Raw genomic sequence first — 23,192 nt, 5'->3', positions numbered from 1 at the left:
ATCATGGCGGAAAGCAAAAGGCAAAGCAGGCACGTCTTACAAAGTTGGAACAGAAGGAAGAGAGCCAGAGAGGGGAGGTGCCACACACTTTTAAACAACCAGATCTCATGGGAACTCTGTCACAAGAAGAGTACCAAAGGGATGATGCTAAATCATTCATGAAGGATCCAACCCCATGATCCAATCACCTCCCACCAGGCCCCACCTCCAACACTGGGGATTACAATTGAACATGAAACTTGGGTAGAGACACAGATCCCAACCCTTCCAGCAGAAGATGGGGGGGAGGCAGCCATTTTGAAATACAGCAGAGCATTCTGTTCCCCTTAACAAGGCCTTTCCCATCAGGAGAAACTATTTTACCAGAGCCTAACCTGTTGGGATTTTATCGGAGCCTAAACTACCTGGGAGAAGGGAAATAAACTCTAGCCCACCCTAGCCATCATGTTCCACCGAAGGTAGGGGGAAACACTAAGAAGCACTTATGAAGTTCACCGTCCAGGGGCACAGGCTCACCAAAAAACTAAGACCTAATCATGGGACTACAGAATGCTTCTCCTCCCCCTACACCTTACCACCACATCACTAAAGGCCTATTTACCACAAGTCGTTTTGCCCAATACATCATGGCTGGCTTTCAACAAAAAATTACAAGGCATACTAGAAGACAAAAACAAACAAACAAACAAACAAACACAGTTTGAAGAGATAGAGCAAGCATCAGTACCAGACAAATATGGTGGTGATGTTGGAATTATTAGATCAGGAATTTTTTTTAAACTATGATTAATATGCTAAGGGCTCTAATGGGAAAAGTAAACAACATACAAGAACATATGGGTAATATAAACAGTGAAATGGAAATTCTGAGAAATAATCAAAAAGAAATGCAAGAGATCAAAAACACTATAACAGAAATGAAGAATTCCTTTGATGGTCTCATTAGTAGACTGGACATGGCAGAGGAAAGAATCTCTGAGCTTGAGGATATGGCAATAGAAACTTCCAAAACTGAAAAGCAAAGAGAAAAAAGATGGGAAAAAAAAAAAACAGAATTGAACATACAAGAACTTTGGGACAAGCACGAAAGGTATAACATGTATAATAGAAATACTAAAAGGAGAAGAAAGAAAGAAACAGAAGAATTATTTGGAGCAATAGTAACTGAGAATTTCCCCAAAATTCATGCCAGACACCAGACCACAGATCCAGAAAGCTGAGAGAGAACACCAAGCCACGAAATTGAAAAAAAAAAAAAAATCATATTCAAACTGAAAAAAAAAAAAAAAAAAAAATCAAAGATAAAGAAAAAAATCTTGAAAGAAGCCAAAGGAAAATACACCGTATGTATAGAGGAGCAAAGATAAGAATTATATCCAACTTATCCTCAGAAACCATGTAAGGAAGAATAGAGTGTGATGAAATACTTTAAATGTTGAGAGAAAAAGTTACCCTCCTAGAATTCTGTATTTTGCAAAATTATCCATTAAAAGTGATAGAGAAACAGACTCTGAGGCAAATAAAAGCTGAGGGAACTTGTTGCCAGTAGACTTGCCTTGTAAGAAACGTTAAAAGAAGTTATTCAGAGAGAAGGAAAAAACATAGCTCAGAAACTCAGATCTACATAAAGAAAGAGCATTAGAGAAAGAATAAGTGGAGGCAAAATTAAAACTTGTATTTATTATATTATCAATTAATTTAACAGATAATAGTTTTTTCAAAATAATAATATTAGCAACAATGTAGTCCATGAGTACAGCTTACATATAAGTTAAATAAATGACAGCACGATACAAGGGACAGGAGAGAGGAATTAGAAATACTTTATTATAAGGTATTTGCACTACCCATGAAGTAGCATAGTGTTACTTGAAAGAGGACTTGGATTAGCTTTAAATGTTTATTGCAAACTCTGGGGCAACCATTTTGAAAAGTTTTTTTTAAGTATAATTGCTACACTAAGAAAAGAAAATGAAATCATTAAAAATGCTCAATTAAAAACACAACTGGCAGAAAAATGAGTTGAAGACAAAAATAGGCACAAAGAACAAGAGCAATAAGTAGAAAACAGTAGCAAATATAGTAGATATTAATTCAACTACATCGATTATCACTTTAAATATAAATGGTCCAAATATACAAATTAAAAGTACTTAGAAGAAAAAAAAAGTAGGTGTGGCTGGCCCAAGCCACGTTATCTGGAAATATCCCTCCAGGAAGTCATGCTAACAGCAAGGAGTTATTGTTTCTGAACTGCAGTTCTGAAAAAGACCTGGAGCGATGGTGTGTAGGGACACAATGGGCTCTGCCCTTATTGGCCTTCTAACACCCAGACAAGGGGAAGGCTCATATGAGTTTAGAAGAGGAGGGGGCCAGAAAAGCCAGGCACTGCCCCTCCAGTTCCATGGAATGTTCCTGGATCACATCTGGGAACACATCGGACAGTCACTAGCCTGACCCCCAACCCCAAAAATTGTGAGGAGGGCACATCAATCAGCAGGACTTTCCACTTACCTCCTAATGGCAAAACTGTTTCTCACAGTCTTATAGACTTCCTATGATTTCTCATAGTCTTAGAGAAATATAGAGAAGGTGATCAGGACTACTCGAGCTTCCTTTAGATGCTATAGTCAGGAAAACAGCCTACCGTGCCAGGAAAAGGGAAAAACGAAACAAGACTTCAAGAAAGACAGAGCATCCAGTTGCCTGGAAGAGAAGCCATAGCCACATGGCACATGGAGGAAGACCATGCCAAGAAGCATCCTCCCTCCATTGACTTACATTTAAGAGGATCCTCCTGACCTATATCAGATTGGGAAAGTGAAGGATTTTGATATATTGCACATAAAATGAACTTTATTTTTAAACAAAAGGGAATAAAACCATGGATTATAAATCTTCACTGTATTGATGGGACTCTTTTAGCTTTAATTCCAAGGGGGAAATCTAATTTTGGGTTCTTACATGGATCTCTCATATTTTCTTGTTACAGCTATTATTTTTGTGAATAGTCAACATTTACTGAGCTTCCTAGCTTCCTGCCGTCACTTCATTTAAGCTTCTCAATTACCCAACGAGTTAAATAATATCTTTCTTTTCTTGAAGAGGAAGCTGAAGCATGGAGCTTAGTTCATTTGCCTGAGGACACACAGCTAGAAAGTGGCTTTTCTGAGAAACAGACCTAATCTCAGGTCTCTTTGACCCCAAACCACTATGCTACACTGCCATCTAGGTAGGCAAGAAAGCAGGCAGCTAGTCAAATGGTATCAGCTCAGATGTCTATCACCCAGCATTGAGATGGGAGGTGAACTTCATTCTCAAAGTAGATGCAGCTTTAGGAAAAGAAAGGTGCACACTGGGGGCCAAGTACCCTGGCTCACATCTATAATTCCAGTCCTTTGGGAGGGTGAAGTAGGAAGATTGCTTGAGCCCAAGAGTTTGAGACCAGCCTAGACAATATAGCAAGACTGTGTCTCTTCAAAAATTTAAAAATTAGCCAGGTATGGAGGCACACCTTAGTTCAAGCTACTCAGGAGGCTAAGGCATTAGGATCATCTGAGCCCCAAGAGTTCAATTGCACCACTGCACTCTAGCCTAGGTGACAGAACAAGACCTGTCTCAGAAAAAAAAAAGAAAAAAAGAAAAGAAAAGAAAAGAAAAGAAAAGAAGGAAGGAAGGAAGGAAGGAAGGAAGGAAGGAAGGAAGGAAGGAAGGAAAAAAGGGTACAAACTGGGAATCAGCAATATTGGGACCAAGGTTGTGAGCCCAGTCTTTTCCAAAGGCTCTACCTTGATGGGGGGAAAGAAAGTACAATGCCATACCACCAAGAAAAGTTACATGGTCCTCAAAGCCAGGAAGAAGACTAGAAGGATGGAATGATGCATCTTGACCTCTGTTCGTTCAGGTTGTCAATCTTCCCTAAGGCTGTCTGAAGTCACTGGCAGAGAGGCAGAGAGAAAGTATCCAAAGAAGGAGGGCCCTGGCTACTTTCAGACCCTCCTCAACAAAAACAAAGGGTTTCTACTTCTACTCTCAAGAAGGGTATTGATTTTAAAACCCACCTAGGAAACTATCATGCCAACCATCAAACATGCTCTCACTGCTCCAGATCGCTTGCCATTCAGTCGGGTGGATGTTTACATTGATCTCATTGCTATTAACCAGCATCAACAGTCCTACACTGAAATCTACCTTTACTTCTTCAAACAGAATCACTGGCTACTTGTTCTATCAGCTGTACTTCACATTTCCTAACTGAAACCTTCAACACCGGTGGAAACCAGAAACTCACCCCTTTTCAGGAAATGAGAATGCTATGAAATGCATGCACAGTCAGGTGGCAAGGACAGGGAAGATTCCAAATGTCCTGAGGTTTTAGTCACCTTTCCCAACCTCTGGAAATTGGTGAATTGGCCAAAGCCAACTTAGAAACACAATCCTCTACAAAAATTCAAGCTTTTCCCCCCCCACAGCTGGAATTGTGCCACTTTTCCAAATGTTCCAGGGCATCTTTGAAAGGAAAAGGCATGCACAGAGCAATAAAGGGACATATCTAGAATCTGGCCCTGGCTCTGCCACTAGCTGGCCAAGTGCACTGGGCACAGTCCTTAAACATCTGCAAAACGAAGGCATCTATGGGAATCTTTCAACTGTGGGCCTATTATCCTCATTTTGGGCTCTCTGGAATCATTTTCACATGGCCTATCTATTCTATTCTGAAATTTTTCAAACTCTTTCTATGTTCCCTTTTTCCTGTCAGCTCCAACTCTTAGAACATCTGTACTGAGGACCCTGGAAAATCATTTAATTCCCTTAACCAATGAAGCAACTGATCACCCAGTAAGAGGGAAGCCCCGCTCTGGGCTCTGACCATCCATGTCCAGCACCCTTTTCAACACACAGCCCACCCCACCATTCCACTTGTCTCCAAATGTCACAGATCCCAATACAAATCCTGTGGTTGTTGCTCCAGCATTCCTTCCACTCTCCTACCTTGTCCAGTAGCCATGTGGTCAGGAGAAGCTAACACCATTAACCTGACCCCTTGTCCCAGAAATGGGTAATCCTATCTCCTACCCCTGCCACAGTGATTGGTCTAAGAAACCTGGGCCCAAGTCAAGCATGGCATTCTCCTGGCCAAAGGGATTGGTTAAAAGAATGGCTAAGTTTCCTGATACCATCTAGGAATGAAGACTCTGCACCTTCTGAGAGAGCTATTGAAAGTCAATTCTCTTTTCCCTCATCTAGAAAGGATGATGTTTAGATAGGAAGGATGGAACCACTGCAGCCATTTGCCCCCATGACAAAAGCTGGACTTGGGATAAAACATACACCACACAAGGCAGAGGGGAACTACATAAAGGCACTGTATATTTGATGATGCTACTCAGTCACTGAATCAAACCACTTCTGAAAATCACTGTATTAGTTTGCTAGGGCTGCCATAACAAAATACCACAGACTGAGTAGCTTAAACCACAGAAATATATTTTCTCACAATTCTGGAGGCTGGAAGTTCAAGACCAAGGTGCTGGCAGGGTTGGTCTCTTCTGAGGCCTCTCTCCTTAGCTTGCAGATGGCTACCTTCTCACTGCCTCGTCACAGGGCAATCATGTCCCTAGTTTTTCTCTGTGTGTTCTAATCTCCTCTTCTTACACGGGCACCAGTCAGACTGGATTAGGGCCCACCCTAACAGACTCATTTTAATTTAATTGTTTCATCAAGGCTATATCTCCAAATACAATCACATTCTGGGGTACTAGGGGTTAAGACTTCATATGAATTTGAAGGAGACAGAATTCAGCCCATGGTACCTGTCTTACCTCTGTACCTTCTGCTACTTAAGCCAATGAATCTCCTTCACTGTATAAGCCAGTTCAAAATGCATTATCTGTTTCTTGTAATATAAATACCCAACTGATATAAATATACCAAAGATCACACAAAAAGCAAATCTATAGTTACATCGGAAAAACCTCCCAATTAACACTAAAAAGTAAAACCAGCTCCCTTATGCTCTTACTACTTCAACCAGAAACCACCAAGGTGGTTCCCCTCCCAAGGCCACCAACCAAAAACTCAGGGCATAGTTTCCCCCTCAGAGCTTTGCAGTCGCACGCAGCCTTCCCACTGAGAGAGGCTTCAGAAGGGAGCTTTAGCACAAAACCCCCTTCTCTATCCCTCCATGGCAACATCAGAGACAAGGAAAATAATGGCAATATCTCCCAAAAGTTAGAATCTCTTTTCAGTACAGCCTTTTACTTGTTTAAAAATCAGTGAATTAGCAGGTCCAGCAATGATCATCAATGGGTGCTCACATCACAGATGTTGTATGTCTCCTGAAGGAAGTACACACCAACTCCCATGAAATATACTTGCAAAAATATATCTATCAAACCTATACCTGATCAAACCTATAGATTTAACTACCATTTTACAAGAAACATAAAGGAGAGAGGGACATGTCACAAAATGCAACAGAAATGCAGGCAGCAAAATCTAGTGTGGAAACCCCAGAAGACCTGTTTACTCAACAAATAAATTACAAAGTGAAAAAGAGGTAGAGGAGAAACTCATAGATTAAAACAGACTTAGGAGACAAATCAACCAATTGCAATATGTGGACCTTATTTGGGCCTTGATTTGAAGAAACAGAATAGCATATTTAAGGGATCATCAAGGAAATTTGAATGTTGATTATTTGATTGTATTATATTACAGAATTATTGCTAATACATTTTGGTTGTGGTTTGGTATCATGGTTAGGTTTTTTAATGAATCCTAAACTTTTAGAGATATATATGAAAATGTGGCCGGGCACGGTGGATCAAGCCTGTAATCTCAGCACTTTGGGAGGCCGAGACGGGCGGATCACAAGGTCAGGAGATCGAGACCATCCTGGCTAACACGGTGAAACCCCACAAAAACCTAGCTGGGCGAGGTGGCGGGCGTCTGTAGTCCCAGCTACTCGGGAGGCTGAGGCAGGAGAATGGCGTGAACCCGGGAGGCGGAGCTTGCAGTGAGCTGAGATCCGGCCACTGTACTCCAGTCTGAGCGACAAAGGGAGACTCTGTCTCAACAAAAAAAAAAAAAAAGAAAATGTACAGATGATATGACACAATGTCAGATTTGCTTCAAAATAATCTGAGCAGGAGAATAGGGAGACGTTTGCTTTAAAATAATCTGAGCAGGGCAATAGGGAGACTGGTAGAAGGAACAAGATTGGCCATGAGTGGTTCATGGTCGAATGTAGGTAAGGGATCCATGGCAATCCATTATACTATTCTCTCCTTTTGTGTGTATTTGGAAGTTTTCACAACAACAAAAAAAATATAATGACTAGATAGGACCCAAAGATGAAGGAGAGTCTAAGTCCTTTGCCAAAGTTCTAGTGTCATTTCCAATACAGCTTGCTTACCAACACATTTTACATAAATTTCCCCAATTACCTTCACAGAATCTTCCATTTGGCATATCTTCTTTCCATATGTTACTGGAATTTCTGAAGCATGGAACAAGTATGCTCTCCAAAGGATTACATTAAGAAGTTCCATTCAGAACATACTACAGAAACTCACAGCAAATATTAATCGGTGACCTGTGTGTCATGCATTTGTTGCTGCTTGTGCAACCCAAGTCTTTAGGAATTTATTCACGCTAATTTCTACAATCTTAGTAGAAGGCCTTTCTCAGCCTGACACCAAAGACAGAAACCATAACAACAGATTAGCCACATAAACATGTAAAAGTTCAGTGGATTGAAACCCTCGTCCTTTCATATAACATACTGAGAAAGGCATTTGCCAGACTTGACAGAAAAACAGATTAATACCTTTAGTATTGTTTTAAAAAAACCCTACCATCCCTATTTTTTAAATTAGCAGAAGCCCTGGGCAGGTAATTTACAAAAGAAAGGAACTAATTTAGGATTGGCAGATACAATACAAGATACTCCATTCAATTTCAATTTCAGATAAACAATGAATAATTTTTATGTGGGTCATACTTACACTAAAACATAATCTGTTGTTTATCTGAAATTCCAACTTACCTGGACATTCTGTATTTTTACTTTCCAACTTTGGAAATCTTAAACCGACAACGACTAACTTGGAGAGGATGAAGAAGAACCTCATTCATGATCATCCAGGGAGGGCAAGGACGACAGGCAAGCAGAGGCCTGGGGAGGGCAGAGAGGAGCACTAACGCTGGCAAGCACAGGCCAGGAGAAGGGAGCAGCAGCCCCTCCTGGCCCTGAGGAGGGTAGGAGGGAGAGGCCAGCAGATGCAGTCCGGGGAGTAGGGAGGGAAGAGGAATTGCAACTTTGGTTAAACACCCCTGAGCCTGTTCTTCAGAGGAAAGGAAAGGCATGCTCAGCTTCATACAGCTGAGAACGCCTTCCAGAAGCATCACTTTTAATATTTGTTCTTAAACACTGTTTGTGATCTATCTAAATGCATTTTAATATCTTATGAAAAATGTATAATGTATTACTTAAAATATACAAAAAGGAATTTAAGAATCTATGTATTCACTGCCCAATTTTAAGACAGACAATATTACCATTCAATCCAAGCCTTCTGTGTGTCCCCTCATGACATATTCCAGTTTGCCCTACTTAACCATTAACCTGAGCTCCACACAGCGTTCATCACTGCCCTTAATTTTATCTTACATTTTTTACATCTAAACAATATAGCTTTTGCATGCTTTCAACCTTTATGTAAATAATAGCATTAGGTATTATTCTGCAATTTGCCTTTTTCATGCAACATTGGTGAAATTAATCTTCAATAATTAGTATAGCTTTAGATTAGTCGTTTCCAGTGTTGTGTAAGAGTCCATTATTTGCATATACTTTAATTTATTTTTCTATTCTTCTGTTGGTGGTCATTTAGCTAATTTCCAATGTTTTCCTACCACCAGAAAATGCTGCTATGAACAGTCTTGAACGTATCTCTCCATATACATTAGAGTTTCTCCAGGGTATGTACCAGAGCAGAATTACAAGGTCAAAGGGTGTGTATAACTTCAACTGTAATTCTACAAAGTTATACTAATTTATATTCCCACCAGTAGCAATAAATATATTTTTTACAGTTATGTCCTGCTGAGGTTAATTGAAAACTCTCCTTTAAAGCAGCCTGAGCTCAAAGCATGTTGAAAATGAGCAGTCCTGGTAGTAATAGTTACTAGCCCTAAAAGTTAGCCCAACATGAATACAGGCCAATTGTGTCAGATGTAGATTGAATCCCAGGGTGACTCAGGAATCAGGCTGGACTGAGACAGGTTTAGGGGGCATTTTTCAATCATGCATGTTTTAATCTTTATTATTTTGCTCTAGAATTTAAAAATGCTCCTTGTAAACAAAATTGTGTTAATAGTCACCAAAATGCATCTCTTGGAAATTGAACATCCCCATGATCACCACCACTAACAGCATGACAAATAATCTACATAATTTTTTAATATATAAACCGACTTTTTTACCTAAAAGGGATCATCTATTCCCTTTTTTGCATATTATTTCTTTTTACTATCCAATATAGCTTTACAAGGAAAGAAATCATCTACCTTTATTGAAAATTCTATTATTCAGTAAACATTTATTAAGCACCTGCTTTCGGGCAGGATGGAGTCTATAAAGAAAATTAAGCGACTTCATCATTAAGAGGCTCCTACCCTAAAGGAAAGAAACTAACAGATGCTGGTCATAATGATGGCCTCAACTGTAAAGCACTTTCTATGAGCCAGGCACTGTACCAGGCCCTTAATAAACGTGGTAGGCAGGATAATGCCCCCCACAAAGATGTCCATGTGCTAATCCTAATAATGCTATGTTACAGGGCAAGGAGGTTTGTTCTAATCAGCTAAACTTAAAATAAGGAGATTACTCTGAATTATCTGGGTGGGCTCAGTGTAATCACAAGAGTCCTTAAATGGCAAAGAGGGACACAGAAAATTCAGAACCAGAGAGACCCTGGCAGCATGAGGAAAGATTTGGCCAACCATTGCTAACTTTGAAGGTGGAAGGGACCACAAACCAAGGAATGCAGGCAGATTCCAGAGGCTGGAAAAGGCAAGAAAACAGAGTCTCTCCTACAGCTCCAGAAAGGAACTCAGTCCTGCTGATTTTTTTAGCCCATTAAGAGCCGTGTCAGACTTCTGATCTCTAGAAATTTGTGTTGTTTAAGCCACTAAGTTTGTGTTCATTTGTCATAGCAGCAATAGGAAGCTAATACAAGGCACATCATCCATTTTCCCCACCACCCTAGAAAAGAGGTGCTGTGACCTCCAATGGACAAATCAGGGAACAGAGGACCTAAGAGGCCAAATTACTAGCCCAGATGCCCAACAGCAGAGCCAGACTCACACTTGAGTCTGTCTGCCTCTGAGCCTATGCTGAGGCTGCTCCTGGTTGGCTGGGATACAGGGAAGATGGTGACACATGCCATCATAGGGGTAAGCAAATGATTCTTTGCTTAAAGGAAACTGAGAGAATTCATCCTGGGACCAATCTAGAAGGACTGCATGGAGGTAGCATCTGAACCTTTTGAATGATGGGCAGGATTCTGACAGACAGAAATGAGGAAGGAAGGAGAGATCAGGAAGTACAGTGGTTCAGCCCTGCTGAGGTCTAGGGCACATAGGGGTATCCAGCAGGAGGTAAGGTTGGACACGCTGGTCAGAGTCCAGCACTGTCCAATATGATAGCCACCAACCACATGTGGCTATTAACATTCATATTTACATTAATTTAATTTAATTTAAAATTCAGGTCCTCAGTGTAGTAACCACGTTTCAAATGTTCAATAGCCACATGTGGCTAATATTGGACAGTGCAGTTATAAACCATGTCCATCCTTGTGGAAAGTTCTATGGATGAAGGGAAGTCACTGGCATCATCGTTTTTAAGCAGGTCACTGGCACTTTGGAAGGAGGAAGTGAAGGAGTAACGCATGTCCTTTTATAACACTCCCTATCTCATTCTTTTATTTGTTACCTACAATGTGTCCTCTCCCCAGGGGCTTAGCACAAGTTTCAAGAATAAATGCACAATGAACATCCATAAAAATTATTTAAAACTCCCAGCACTGCCTTAGAATGCATATCTAGTTCTAAAAATAAGCCACTCTGGGAAGTAGGTCCAATTTTTCTCCACTGTCAATACTTTTTTTTTAAAAAGAAGGCTTTCAGTCCTTATCTTATAGAATCCAACGAACACTGTAGTGTAAAATAGTTTTTAAGGAGGCGAGGCATAGTTGTTCAGATCTCTAGATAATTTGTCAGGTTTCAAAACACATTACGCCTGACCTCATGGAACTTTGCTCAGTCCCAGTGCTCTCTGGTGGTGGGAAAGGCTCTGCTGAGATAAGAGCTGCCTTCCCTGTCTTAGAAAGGCTGCCCCATTCTGACTCAAAAAAAGGATGCTGAAATCAACCAAGGTGATGTCCAGGAAGGATGCAGAGCTCCATACCTAACGAGCTTAGATGTGGCCAAAGGTAAGATTATTTTGTGATCTAGCAACTGAATTCTGAATGATGTTGGATGCAAAAGAAAACCCTATAGTCACCTATGTTGCTTTGGGGTCTTCATGGGGACAGTTGGAAGTGATCCATGGCAATTCAATCTCTGGACCTCTCGGTGACTCATGGCTCACGCAGAGCACGTACTGTACAAATCTAACCCTGTTTGGTGGCCTCACAAGCAGCTCCAATTGATTTCTCATCTGCAACTCAACCTTTGTCCTCCCCAAACATGGAAGGAGGGGGCCCTCCACACTGACATCCTCCACCACTAGCAGCAATACCAGAACTTGGCGGCCTAAACAATAAATCTCTATGTGGCCCAGAGAGAAAGGGTGCCCTGTACCTGCTAAGCAGGATCATGCATCCCACCCCCAGCTCCTGAAAAAGGTGGTGAGGGGAGGTTGGCATGAAGACAGGCATCAAACTAGAAACAGGCCTTCCCCTAACCCAGACACTACCTCCACCCACAGGCCCCACTGGCCCCACTGGCAAATAAAGTTTCTAACCCAAGCATCAGCTCATGAACACTTCCACTCTGCAGGGTGAATCACCCTGAGCAAGGAAAAGGGAAGATTGCCTACTGCCAACTTAGCTTTACAAATGAGCCCTTAAGCCACCTGATGCAGACGTTTATGCCAGGGCCTGGGTCTGCTCGGGGTCTAGAAGCCAAAATCACTCCCCAGTGGGGTTATTTTAGATAGAGACACATGCACATCTTGAAAGGGGGAGAAGGAAGCAGAAGGTGGCAAGAAAGGAGTCCCTTACTCTGGGAATTTTTGTTTGTTTGATCTCACATGCAAAGAATTGAATTAATTATAATCTTTGGCTCATGACACACTCAACATTGGTTTATGCAGGGCTCACTTTTTTATCAGCTATTAGATCTTGAATAATGGACAAATGCCTTTAGGCCCATCCTCCCTCTCCCCAAAAAGGTAGAGTATCAACACCAACCCACACCAACCATATGGTTTTACCCATTCTATCCCCCTGCCTCACCCTAACTTCACCCTGAATCTGTATCCATCATTACTTTACTTTGCTTTTCATAGCATTTTCTTGTAGCTGCACGTATTCCTAAAAATTTTTTTTTAATTTTACTTATTTATAAGTTTATTTTTTAAATGTCATGCTGTATCTTTTGGTAATTTTCTTTCACCTAATATCATATTGCCAAGACTTATCCATATTTTTGCATGTCACTGTTGCTCACTTGTTTTGGCTGAGTATAATTTTACACTGTGAATTCATCACAGTTTACTCATCTGCCCTCCCACTGATGAGCATCTGGGCTCTTTCCAGGTATGTGACTTTGTAAACATACTTGCACAGGACATGAGTTTCTCCTGGGCACATATAGCCGAAGTGGAATTGCTGGGCCATAGAAATGTGAATACTCAACTTCAGAAGATAATTAGATCATATCAATTCTTTTCTATTTTGATTGCATTTCCTAGAGATTCTAAAATGATTGTTTCCTCTTCCTGTCCTCCTCAATTTTGTTTCTATAAATTTCACATGTCAGCTCCACCAAAATGTTTAAATCTGGTCCTTGGCCTAACACTTGAGTAGCACTTCAGCTAAATCCCCCCATATGGAAAAGAAGGATTCTTGTCAGGGGCACAGATAATAGGAAAAGCATCTAAGCAGACACAAGGACCTACCCTGGACCAGATGCTGGGGTGGGCTAGTCAAATGGAAGGGAACAGTTTAGAAGCTGTTTCACTCTTGGCAAATGCAAGATACAAAAAAGGACTGGGGAGGAGCTATAAAGCCAGTTTCCCTATTCAAATTTGCATATTCAGTCTCTCGTCCCCTACCTTCCTGTAACTACCAAGCACACTTATTTTTAAACAAAGAACAAAAACCCAAAAATGGAAAAGCCAGTTTGTAAATAACCAATTTCAGGTTTAAACAATAGCAGGGTCCAGGTTGGACATCATTATGCAGTCCACTTCATTTCAATATATATTTACAGAATGCTTTACAATGTGACAAGCACCCTGATGAATGAGGTCTCTATTCTGCCCTCAAGGGGCTTGCAGATTTGTCCATTTACCAAAACAGATCATGCACGAAGTGCTAAAGGGGTCACTTAGTGCTAAGAAGAGGAAGATGCTGGCCTGATACTAAGATGCTTACTGCAAGAGAATTAATACAAGTTAGAATGCAAGTGGACCAGATACAGAAGTTGTTCAAAGGAGACAGTAATCATTCCTAAGCAAAAAGAATGCTCTGTAGAAAAGTTCCTAGAGAGTAATGTTGGATCTGGGTTTTGAAGAATGAATCAAGTGACCAAGAGGCGAGAAAAGCAATAACAAATACCTAAAACATTTAAGAAATCAGTTTCAGGTTGAAGAATACACAAATGAATGGAAAGAGACATCACGTTCATGAACTGGAATAGCAAATGTTGTGAAAATGTCTATACTTCCCAAAGCAATCTACAGATTCAGTGCAATCCCTATAAAAATACTAAGATGTTCTTCATAGAAATAGAAAAAAAAAACCCTAAAATTTTGTAGAACCACAGAAGACCCTGAATAGCCAAAGCAAAGTAAAAAGTAACAAGAACAAAGCTGGAGGCATCACACTATATGACTTCAAAATAAACTACAAAGCTATAGAACCAAGACAGCATGGTACTGGCATAAAAACAGACACGTAGACCAACGGAACAGAATACAGAGCCCAAAAATAAATCCACACAATTACAGCCAACTGATTTCAACAAAGGTACCAAGAACACACAATGGGGAAAGGAAAATCTTCAATAAATGGTGTTAGGAAAACTGGATATCCACATGCAGAAGAATGAAATTAGACCCTCATCTCTCACTATATACAAAAATCAACTCAAATGAATTAAAGACTTAAATATAAGATCAAAAACTGTGACACTATTAAAAGAAAACATATGGGGAAAGCTCCATGACATTGGTTTGGGGACCTCAAAAGCACAAGCAACGAAAGCAAAAATAGACAAATGAAATTATAACAGACGAAAAAGCTTCTGCACAGGAAGGAAAACAGTTAACCAACTAAAGAGATAACCTAGAGAATGGGAGAACATATTCACAAACTATATATCTGATAAGGAGTTAATATGCAAAGTACACAGAGAACTCAAATCACTCAATAGCAAAAAAACAAAAAACAATGCAATGAAAAAATGGGCAAAAGATCTGAATAGGCATTTCTCAAAAGAAGACATAGAAATGGCCAATAGGTATATTTAAAAATGCTCAACATCACTAATCATTAGGGAAATGCAGTTAAACCACAATGAGATACCACCTCACTCCAGTTAGAATGGCTATTATCAAAAAGACAAAAAACAACAAGTGCTGGCAAGGATATGGAGAAAAGGGGGTCCTTACACACTGTTGGTGGGAATGTAAATTAGCCATTATGAGAAACATTCCTTAAAAAATTAAAAACAGAACGAGCACATGACCCAGCAATCTCACTGCTGGACATTTATCCAAAGGAAATGAAATCAGTATGTTGAAGAAATACCTGTTCTCCCACGTTTATTGCAACATTGTTCACAATAGCCAAGATATGAAATCAACCTAACTGTCCATCAGTGGATGAATGGATAGAGAAAATATGGTATATATACACAAGGAATACTCTTCAGCCGTATAAAAGAATGAAGTCCTATCATTTGCAACAACATGGATAAACCTGGAGGACATTAAGTAAAGTAAACCACCACAGAAGGACAGATACCACGTCATCTCACTCATACGTGGAATCTAAAAAAATTGGTCTCATAGAAGCAGAAAATAGAACAGTGGTTACCAGAGGCTGGGGAATGAAGAGGGGAGAGGGGAAGGAGGGAGGCTGGTCAAAGGGTACATAACTATAGTTAGAGAGGAGTAATAAATCCAAGAGATCTATTGTGTAGCAAAGTGACTATAGTTAGTGACAGGTTATTGTATCCTTGAAAAATGCAAAGAGTGGATGTTAAGTGCTCTCGCCACAAAAATGATAATTATGTGAGGTAATACCATCATTAATTAGCTAGATTTGACTATTTCACAATGTATATACACTTCAAAACATCATGTTTTGCATGATACATACAATACAATGCTATCTGTCAAATTTAAAAAATAAAACTCCATTTCTGACTCAGACCTCTTGATCTTCGCATCATCTCCTATTTCTCACACTTCTTAAATCTAGTTCCTGCCTCCAGACAAAGTAGAATCTGTGATCACTCTTTAACACACATTATCTGCATTTATTTGTTCATTCCACCAACACCAACAAAGTAAATCTTGACAGATGTCTGGCCCTTGCTGAGCTCCAGAGATAAATCCCTGGACAACACAGAAACAGTTCCTGCCTTCACCCAGCTTTCCATCTTCAAGGCAGACACAGAATTTAACAAAGACAGGCAGTTGGCTTGACCATCAGCCAGACGCCATCAGCCAGGGAGAGCCCCTCCCCCATCCCATCATCCCCTGAAACATTTTCAGCAAATTGTGCAGGATTAAAGAAACAGCTCTGCCTCCTCGGTAATTAAAAGAATCCTGACCAACGTCCCAGGTAGCCAAGCGGCCACTCAGAGTTGAGACACTCCAAAATCAGGTGCTTCCTACATAATAGCCTCCAATCTGATACTTGATAGCCGCTGGTTTCCAGAGTCAAACAAATGTCAGGAATTTTATGAAGGAAGGCAGGAAGCAAATAAGGGGGCAAGGACTGGGGTCTAGGCCTCGGGGGAGCTCAATTAGTGAGCCAGATAAAGTTAAACTGAAAGGGCATGCTCTTGGTTTCCTAGAAAGCCAGCTGGAAAAGATGCCAATCCTTAAGCCTCTGTCACTCAAAAGATTAACAGAAGAGACTTAGGAGTGCCCACAGGGAATAATGCAACAAGCCAGATGTTTCTGCTCCTCGGATGACGCCGCTCTCAACAACCAGAGCTACACTTTTGAGGCCACCAATAAGCCATAGAAAAGAACTGGAGTCTTTGGGGATAGGTTGAAATTCAGTCATTTCCCTTAAGTGATACAGATACCAAAAAAAAAAAAAAAGTTAATAATTTCTCTGCAAACTCCCCTGATGTATCTAGGTTCTGTATTTCTCATCAAGCCATCTCTTTCTTTAACAGAAATGGCAGCACTCAGATGAACACTCGCTACAGCTGCATGGCGGGGGGAAAAGCATACAATCTTTCAATCCATATAAACTGGAAGCTCAGGCAAGTCGATTGGCCACCCTGAGTCTCACTTTGTCATCTTCAAAATGGCTTTTAAAAGACCCACCCACTTGTTCTCGTTGGAATAAGAGATCATGTAAAGTGTCCAGCCCAGATGTTCATAAGTGGTAGCTCCTGTTATCTATAAACACAACCAGGTAACCACATGCTCGAGACAGCACCTTCTCCTTGGTACTTTCTAAACACATCAAGATGCGTGTGCGCATGTGTGTGTATGTTTGTGCGTGTATTTGAGTGAGAGAGAGAAAGAGGAAAAAAAAGAAAGAGGGGGAGAGAGAGAGAGAGAAGCAGCTTGGACATACACCAGCCTATTTACAATTCCTGCTTACGTTCCATCACTTCTATCAGATTAATAAACTAGAGGAGCTGGAAGGAACCTAACCATGGTGCCTGATTTCCCCTCAAGTCCCTAGTTTTCCCCTAAAGGTTGCTTCCTCTGATTCCAGGAGGCCAGGAAGGAGAGCCATATGGCTTGAGACTCTAGACAAGCCCAGCAGCAAACAAATGAGCCCCCCACCATTTGTCTCAGGGCCTCTCTCCTTTCGACCCTCCTGTGGGCGGCCATCCAGATTTCAGTCGGGGTGCTCTGGTCTGCATCTCTGTCTTGACTGTTCCTAATTATTGGAGGGAACGCATGGCTCGCCTGACCTCAGAGTTTAAGAGCTCCGAGTCCTAATATCAAACCAGGCAGCTTCATTTAAAAGGCATCCTCATCTGCATCCATAAAAGTCACTCCCGGAGCCCTTACTTGCCCCAGCTTTGGGAATGCCTGCTGTCGAGGATTTATGACACGCCCTGGATCTAATCTGCCACACTTTAACTGCTGCTGTTGCACATCTGGTCATAAAAGCAAGGGCTGGCCCAACACGGGGACAAACACTTTTCTTTCCTAAGTGGCTGCAAATCTGATCTCACAGTGATAGCTGGGCTTGGATGTAATCAACCCAGCATCTGGGCAGTCTTTAAGACTTGTCAAGCATTACAAGACTTTTCCTCCACACGACAGCTATAAAGATGATTCTCATATAGCAAAAGCTATGAATAAACAACCTGCAATCTGAACAGGTGGTAAAGGGCTAGGCCCAAGGATGTTCAGGAAAGGAAGCACGAGTTGGTTGAGCCAACCTTGTTTTCGCAAAGATCCTAGCTATTTTCACATGGACTCTTAGGCTGCCAGTTAAGAAGCAATTGCCCTGACATAAACTGATGCTTGGCCAAAGATTGCCTGGATTAAGTTTAGTCGAAAGAACCACTAGGTGGTTTAATAGTACATGTTTTAAGGCAGTGAAATTCTTTATTAGACCAATTGGTAGGGAGTGTTGGGGGGATAATCTAGACCAGAAATGAACACAATGCTGTCGGTTCCAGGAGATTTTACAATGCCCTGGACAATCTGTCCTGTGCACAGAATTGGCAGGTTTCATGTCGTTCAGAAACTCCAATCAGACCAAGGTTCAACAAGTAATTCAACCTCCCAGCACTGAACCCAGGGGAAGAGACCCCTGAACATTGCGCAACTCTCCCCTCCCACCTCTTTACAGTACCCCACCTCTGACCCTCTTCCAGTGCCTGCCCGGCAGGAGGGGACATTAAAATTATCTGCTGTGGGTTTTACGAGCAGTGATCGCTTTTTAAAACAACAACACAAGGTCCTTGTGTGGCTCCCGGGTAACCTAAAACTCTCCAGGCAGAGCTGCACCCACCCCCCCCAACCCCCGCCGCCTGCCAACAACGCCAGCGCGCTGGACCTGGCGCAGCGTGGGACCACAAGGAAGCCCTACATGAGCGGAGAGCGAGCTTCTCTCCGACGCAGGAGGCACCTCTGAGGGTCTTGAGCAAATTGCAGGGGAGAAGAGATTGGGAAAGAAAATCCACCAGTGACAGTTCGGGGGCAGGAGAGGGATGGTGCTGCAAGAAAGGGAGGGGTGGTGGCTCCAATGGGAGAAAAAAAAAAAATTTCAGCAACTTCACCAACGAAGCCCGCAGGGGACCTGGTAGTAGACAGAGGACAACAGGTCTCTGACATCTCTCTTCCCCCGCCTGCCCCCAGGGATGAGTGGCGAAGCGACCTCGCCTCCCTCCGCAGGTGGGCGCAAAGCTGGGGGCGCACTTACCCTGGGGCCTGTGGTGCGGTGGCCGCGAGCCGGGGACAGCTGCACCAGCACCAGCAGCAAGTGGGGCGTGAGCAGGCGGGCGCAGCGAGCGGGCAGCATGGTGCCAGCCAGGCTGGGCAGCCGGCAGCCGGCAGCGAGCGGGGTTCGCGGGCTCCGCGGGGCGCACAGCGCGTCTGGCTTCCTTCCTTCCTTCGCTCGGGGCCCTCGCGGCGGCGGGGAGCGGGCAGCGGTCCTGCGGCGGGGGCTCGCAGAGGCTGCGGGCAGAGGACACAGTCATTAACCGCGCCGGAGGGGAGCTGGAGCGCGAGCGTGTGCTCCGCGCGCGTCGCTAGCTCCGCTCGGCGGGGCCCAGGCAGCAGCAGGTTGGACGCCTAAGCCCGGGCCATGGGAATTCCCGTTATAAACCCCCGGGAGGGGCGGGGCGGAGCACGGTGGGCCTGATTGACGGGCCAAGAGGCCTGTTGCAGCCGACCCTCTGGCAGGTGAAAGCCAATGGGAGAGGGGCAAGAGGAGCCGCTAGTGGTCAACCCCCAGCCGAGGAGCTCTGCCAGAGTGGGCCCCGGGAGAGACTGGGATAAAGAGTAACTTTCTCGTGGCACTTCTGCCAGAGGAAGCCTGAGAGAGCCCCAGGAGCCGACACCCACCAGAATGTTCATCTGGCTAATAATAATGCCTTGAGCATGTATATTTCTTAGCTCAAGTTCGTGACTGTCCCAACAGCCCAGTGAAGTAGGCAGGGAAAATACTCCTAGCCCCATTTATCAGATGAGAATGCTGTGATACAAAGGCGCCAAGAGATCTGCCTCCCTGCTGCATTTGGGAAGAACAACTGGGAAGTCGCCGGATGACCCGCCCAGGGTGGGCTGTGGCGTTGGAGTGGAGAATGGGAGCATTCACTTCTTTCAAAGACTCTCCCTGAGGGGTGACATCCTGAGTCTCACAGCGGCTGTCCCAGGAGAAGTCGCAAGGGACAAGCGGCGTGTGCTGGGCACTGGCCGCTGGGGAGGGCCACACACAACCTCCCAGCCCTACGGTCCGTGTGATCCAGGATTGGAACTCAGGCATCCTAGCTTCCCACTCTGAACTGGAGGGCAAGGGGCAGCCTCTCTATAGCGCAGCAGCTCTGGGAGAGGCGGGCAGAGAGGCCCTGGTCCCCTGATGGGAGAGAAGGAGGAAAAGTATAGATGAGGAGGAGGTAGTCTGAGGATGCAGAGATCCCAGAGATGGGGTAGAAAAAGGAGAGGAGATCTCTCCCGGGTGCCCGACCCACTTGGAGAGGACAGCTCAGCGGAGCTTCAGTCAGATGTTGGGGGGCTCTGCCCAGGGCCATCCCCGGAGGGCCAGCTTGGGAATGGTCACAGCTGCATCACACGGGCTCCTCAACAGAGCAAGGTGCTCAGCTGCCTTCAATGAGACTGACATCTCCAGGAAATCACAGGGATGAGGGGGGCAAAATGAAACCCAGAGCGATCTCCTTATGTGGAGAACAACCTTCAGCGCTTACTTCCATCAGTGTGGGCTACTTCGCAGGAAGGGATTATTTTCTATAATTCGATTGTAAGCATCAGTGCCACACTCCTCCTCCCTATCTGGTCTGAGAGGTCCTAAGATTAGCTCTGCTCCCTCAGAGTTTCTCTCCTGGATTCCATGAACCAGCTTCCCACCTGACACCTGAATTCAGTTTTGCCCTCTCCTCACACTGGCCCCATCCAGCCTCCACACAGCAGCCAGTGTGTCTATTTGCTATTTAGAAGCCAGTGATCCTTTTAAGCAGCAAACCGGAACTCACCATTCCCTGCTTAAACGACTTCCCCTCTCCCCAGTGCCCTCAGACGAGAAAGCCCAGACTGGATGCTGGAACAATAACAAAGTACTTGTGGTTCTCCAAACAAAAATGAAGAGCACTTCTAAAAGAATGGTCTATCTTTTCCTCCACTGGGAATGAGCGCCTTGGTCAGACTCTGGAGCTGGACAGCAGGGTTCAAATCCCCGGTCTGCCACCTAGTGGCATAGCCTTGAACAAGTCACTTGACTCATCCAGGGTCCCGGTTTTCTCTCTGTAAAATAGGGATAAAAATAGTATCCCCCTGCCGTGAGATGTTGTCAAGATTAAAGGAGATGGAGTCTTTAAAGCCTTTAAAATAAGTAAGTGAAAAGTATCACAATATGGCATTTGAAGAGGACAGGACAAATGCCTCATCTCATTTTATCCTCAGAACAATCCTCTGAAATAGGTCAGACATCTCTACTTTACAGGTAGATAAGTGAATAATCCATGAGATTGTGACTTGCCTGGCCTCATTTGGTTGGCAAAGGACAAAGCAGAGACTCGAGGCAAGGTTTTTGGAGTATGATTCTGCTTCCGTCATGTGATGGCTGCAATCTTCAGTCTCAAATCCCATAAGGTTGGACGTTCCTGTGTGCTAATTGGGAATTTCTTCAGTGGTCTACAAGGTAACTGAGGCTGGTGAGCTCCACTGAGCTTCAGGGGAAGAGGATGTAAACAGCAGGGGTCAGCCTTTCCTGGAAACAGCCCTTGTGATCTGGCATCCTGGAGTTTGCCCAGCTGAACTTGTGACACTTGTCCAGTACTGTGCCCTGTGCAGCACTGATATCAATATCCATGTGTCCACCTAAGTATTCACCCTCCAGGGACTCAACAGGTTGGAACTGTTGCCATCGGGCTCAGCAGCGTGGCAGGCTTTTCCTGACTCTACCACCTGGCTGCATGCACCTATCAAGCTGGTCAACTCCTTCCTGTTGCTGGAACTATTGAGAAATCTGCTGGAGTAAGTAAATATGCTTCAGATGGCCCTGAGTATCTGGCAGCACAAAGCGCCCAGGGAAAAAGCATTGCAATAGCCCTTTCCATCCCTAACACCAAATGCTGATTTCCAGCCAGAAAGCTTATTTCCAAGTGTTCACCGGTCCAAAAATCTACATTATTCTGGATTTCAATCATGTAGCTTAGTTCAAACTATGAGTAACTGCTTTCCAGTTACTTTGCTCAGCAAGTATTTTCTTTCCCTCTGGTTGGCATACGAGGCCTGTTGTAACCATGGCCATCATTCAGATGATGCATTTTCTTCTCCCAACTCCTCCCAAGACCAGAGAAGGTTAGGAATTCCAGGGAACCACTAGTCCCAAACAGTATCTCTCTGCCAGGCTTAATCTTCTGATCCAAGCAAAAAAAGTGAAATTGACAAGTTTCTTCTTTCCCTAGAGCCCAGACTCATGGTCCAAAAATAAATCTAACTATCTTGGCATCTGGTTTGTCCAGTTTCAGTCATACTCCTTGTCTTGCGGGACTTCTATTTGCAATGGGATATTTCAGTAGATGAAAAGTAATACTTTATGTCACAGATTGAGGTCTGAAGGCCTCAAATATTTAGTACTAACTAGAAATGCCAGTTTCAAATATATCTGTGTTTCTGGTCAGGTGTGGTGGCTCACGCCTGTAATCCCCACACTTTGAGAGTCCGACGTGGGAAGATCACTTGAGGCCAGGAGTTTGAGACCAGACTGGCCAACATGGCAGAACCTCATCTCTTTTAAAAATAGAAAAATTAGCTGGGTGTAGTGGTGTGTGCCTGTAATCCCAGCTACTTGGGAGGCTGAGGCAGGATAATTACTTGGGAGATGGAGGTTGCAATGAGTCAAGATCATACCACTACCCTCCAGCCTGGACAACAGAGCGAGACTCCATCTAGAAAAAAAGAAAATATATTTATCTGCGTTTCTCTACAATCCAGAGGATTCTTTCCTCATCTCATATTCAGAATAGAACCTTTTCATTCATTTTTAATAAGCACTTTGATGCATCTCTTTCTATGCCTTGCACAATGTTCATTATTATGAGGGATCTTTGGATGCACACCCAGCCCTCTGAGAGGTTACCATCTAATTTAAGACACAGACCAGAGAGATACCTGGGGACCATATTTAAGAGTAAAGCCAGCTGGGCGTGGTGGATCATGCCTGTAATCCTAGCACTTTGGGAGGCCGAGGTGGGCGGATCACGAGGTCAGGAGATCGAGACCATCCTGGCTAACACAGTGAAATCCCATCTCTACTAAAAATACAAAAAATTAGCTGGGCATGGTGGCTGGTGCCTGTAGTCCCAGCTACTTGGGAAGCTGAGGCAGGAGAATGGTGTGAACCCAGGACGCAGAGCTTGCAGTGAGCCAAGATTGAGCTATTGCACTCCAGTCTAGGTGACAGAGTGACACTCCATCTCAAAAAAAAAAAAAAAAAGAGTAAAGCCTGCGGTGTGTTGTAGGAACTCAGAGTGAGATGACCCTCTGTAGGCCTAATGGG

General features: G+C 43.4%; 1 protein-coding gene across 2 annotated transcripts in view; it reads right to left on the bottom strand.

Annotated features, from left to right (window-relative positions):
- SMOC1 (SPARC related modular calcium binding 1) overlaps positions 1-19,276 on the bottom strand; it is a 164,275-nt gene extending 144,999 nt beyond the window's left edge. For both annotated transcript variants that reach the window (XM_012000910.1, XM_012000911.1), the window contains exon 1: positions 18,876-19,276. In XM_012000910.1, the coding sequence (XP_011856300.1) occupies positions 18,876-18,974 (99 nt within the window). In that variant the 5' untranslated portion in view covers positions 18,975-19,276. The remainder of the gene's footprint in view (positions 1-18,875) is intronic.
- Positions 19,277-23,192: the final 3,916 nt, after the last annotated feature.

The sequence above is a fragment of the Mandrillus leucophaeus genome, unplaced genomic scaffold (genome assembly GCF_000951045.1).
Source record: "Mandrillus leucophaeus isolate KB7577 unplaced genomic scaffold, Mleu.le_1.0 Scaffold641, whole genome shotgun sequence".
NCBI lineage: Eukaryota > Metazoa > Chordata > Mammalia > Primates > Cercopithecidae > Mandrillus > Mandrillus leucophaeus.
This window is presented reverse-complemented; position numbering and strand designations above follow the sequence as displayed.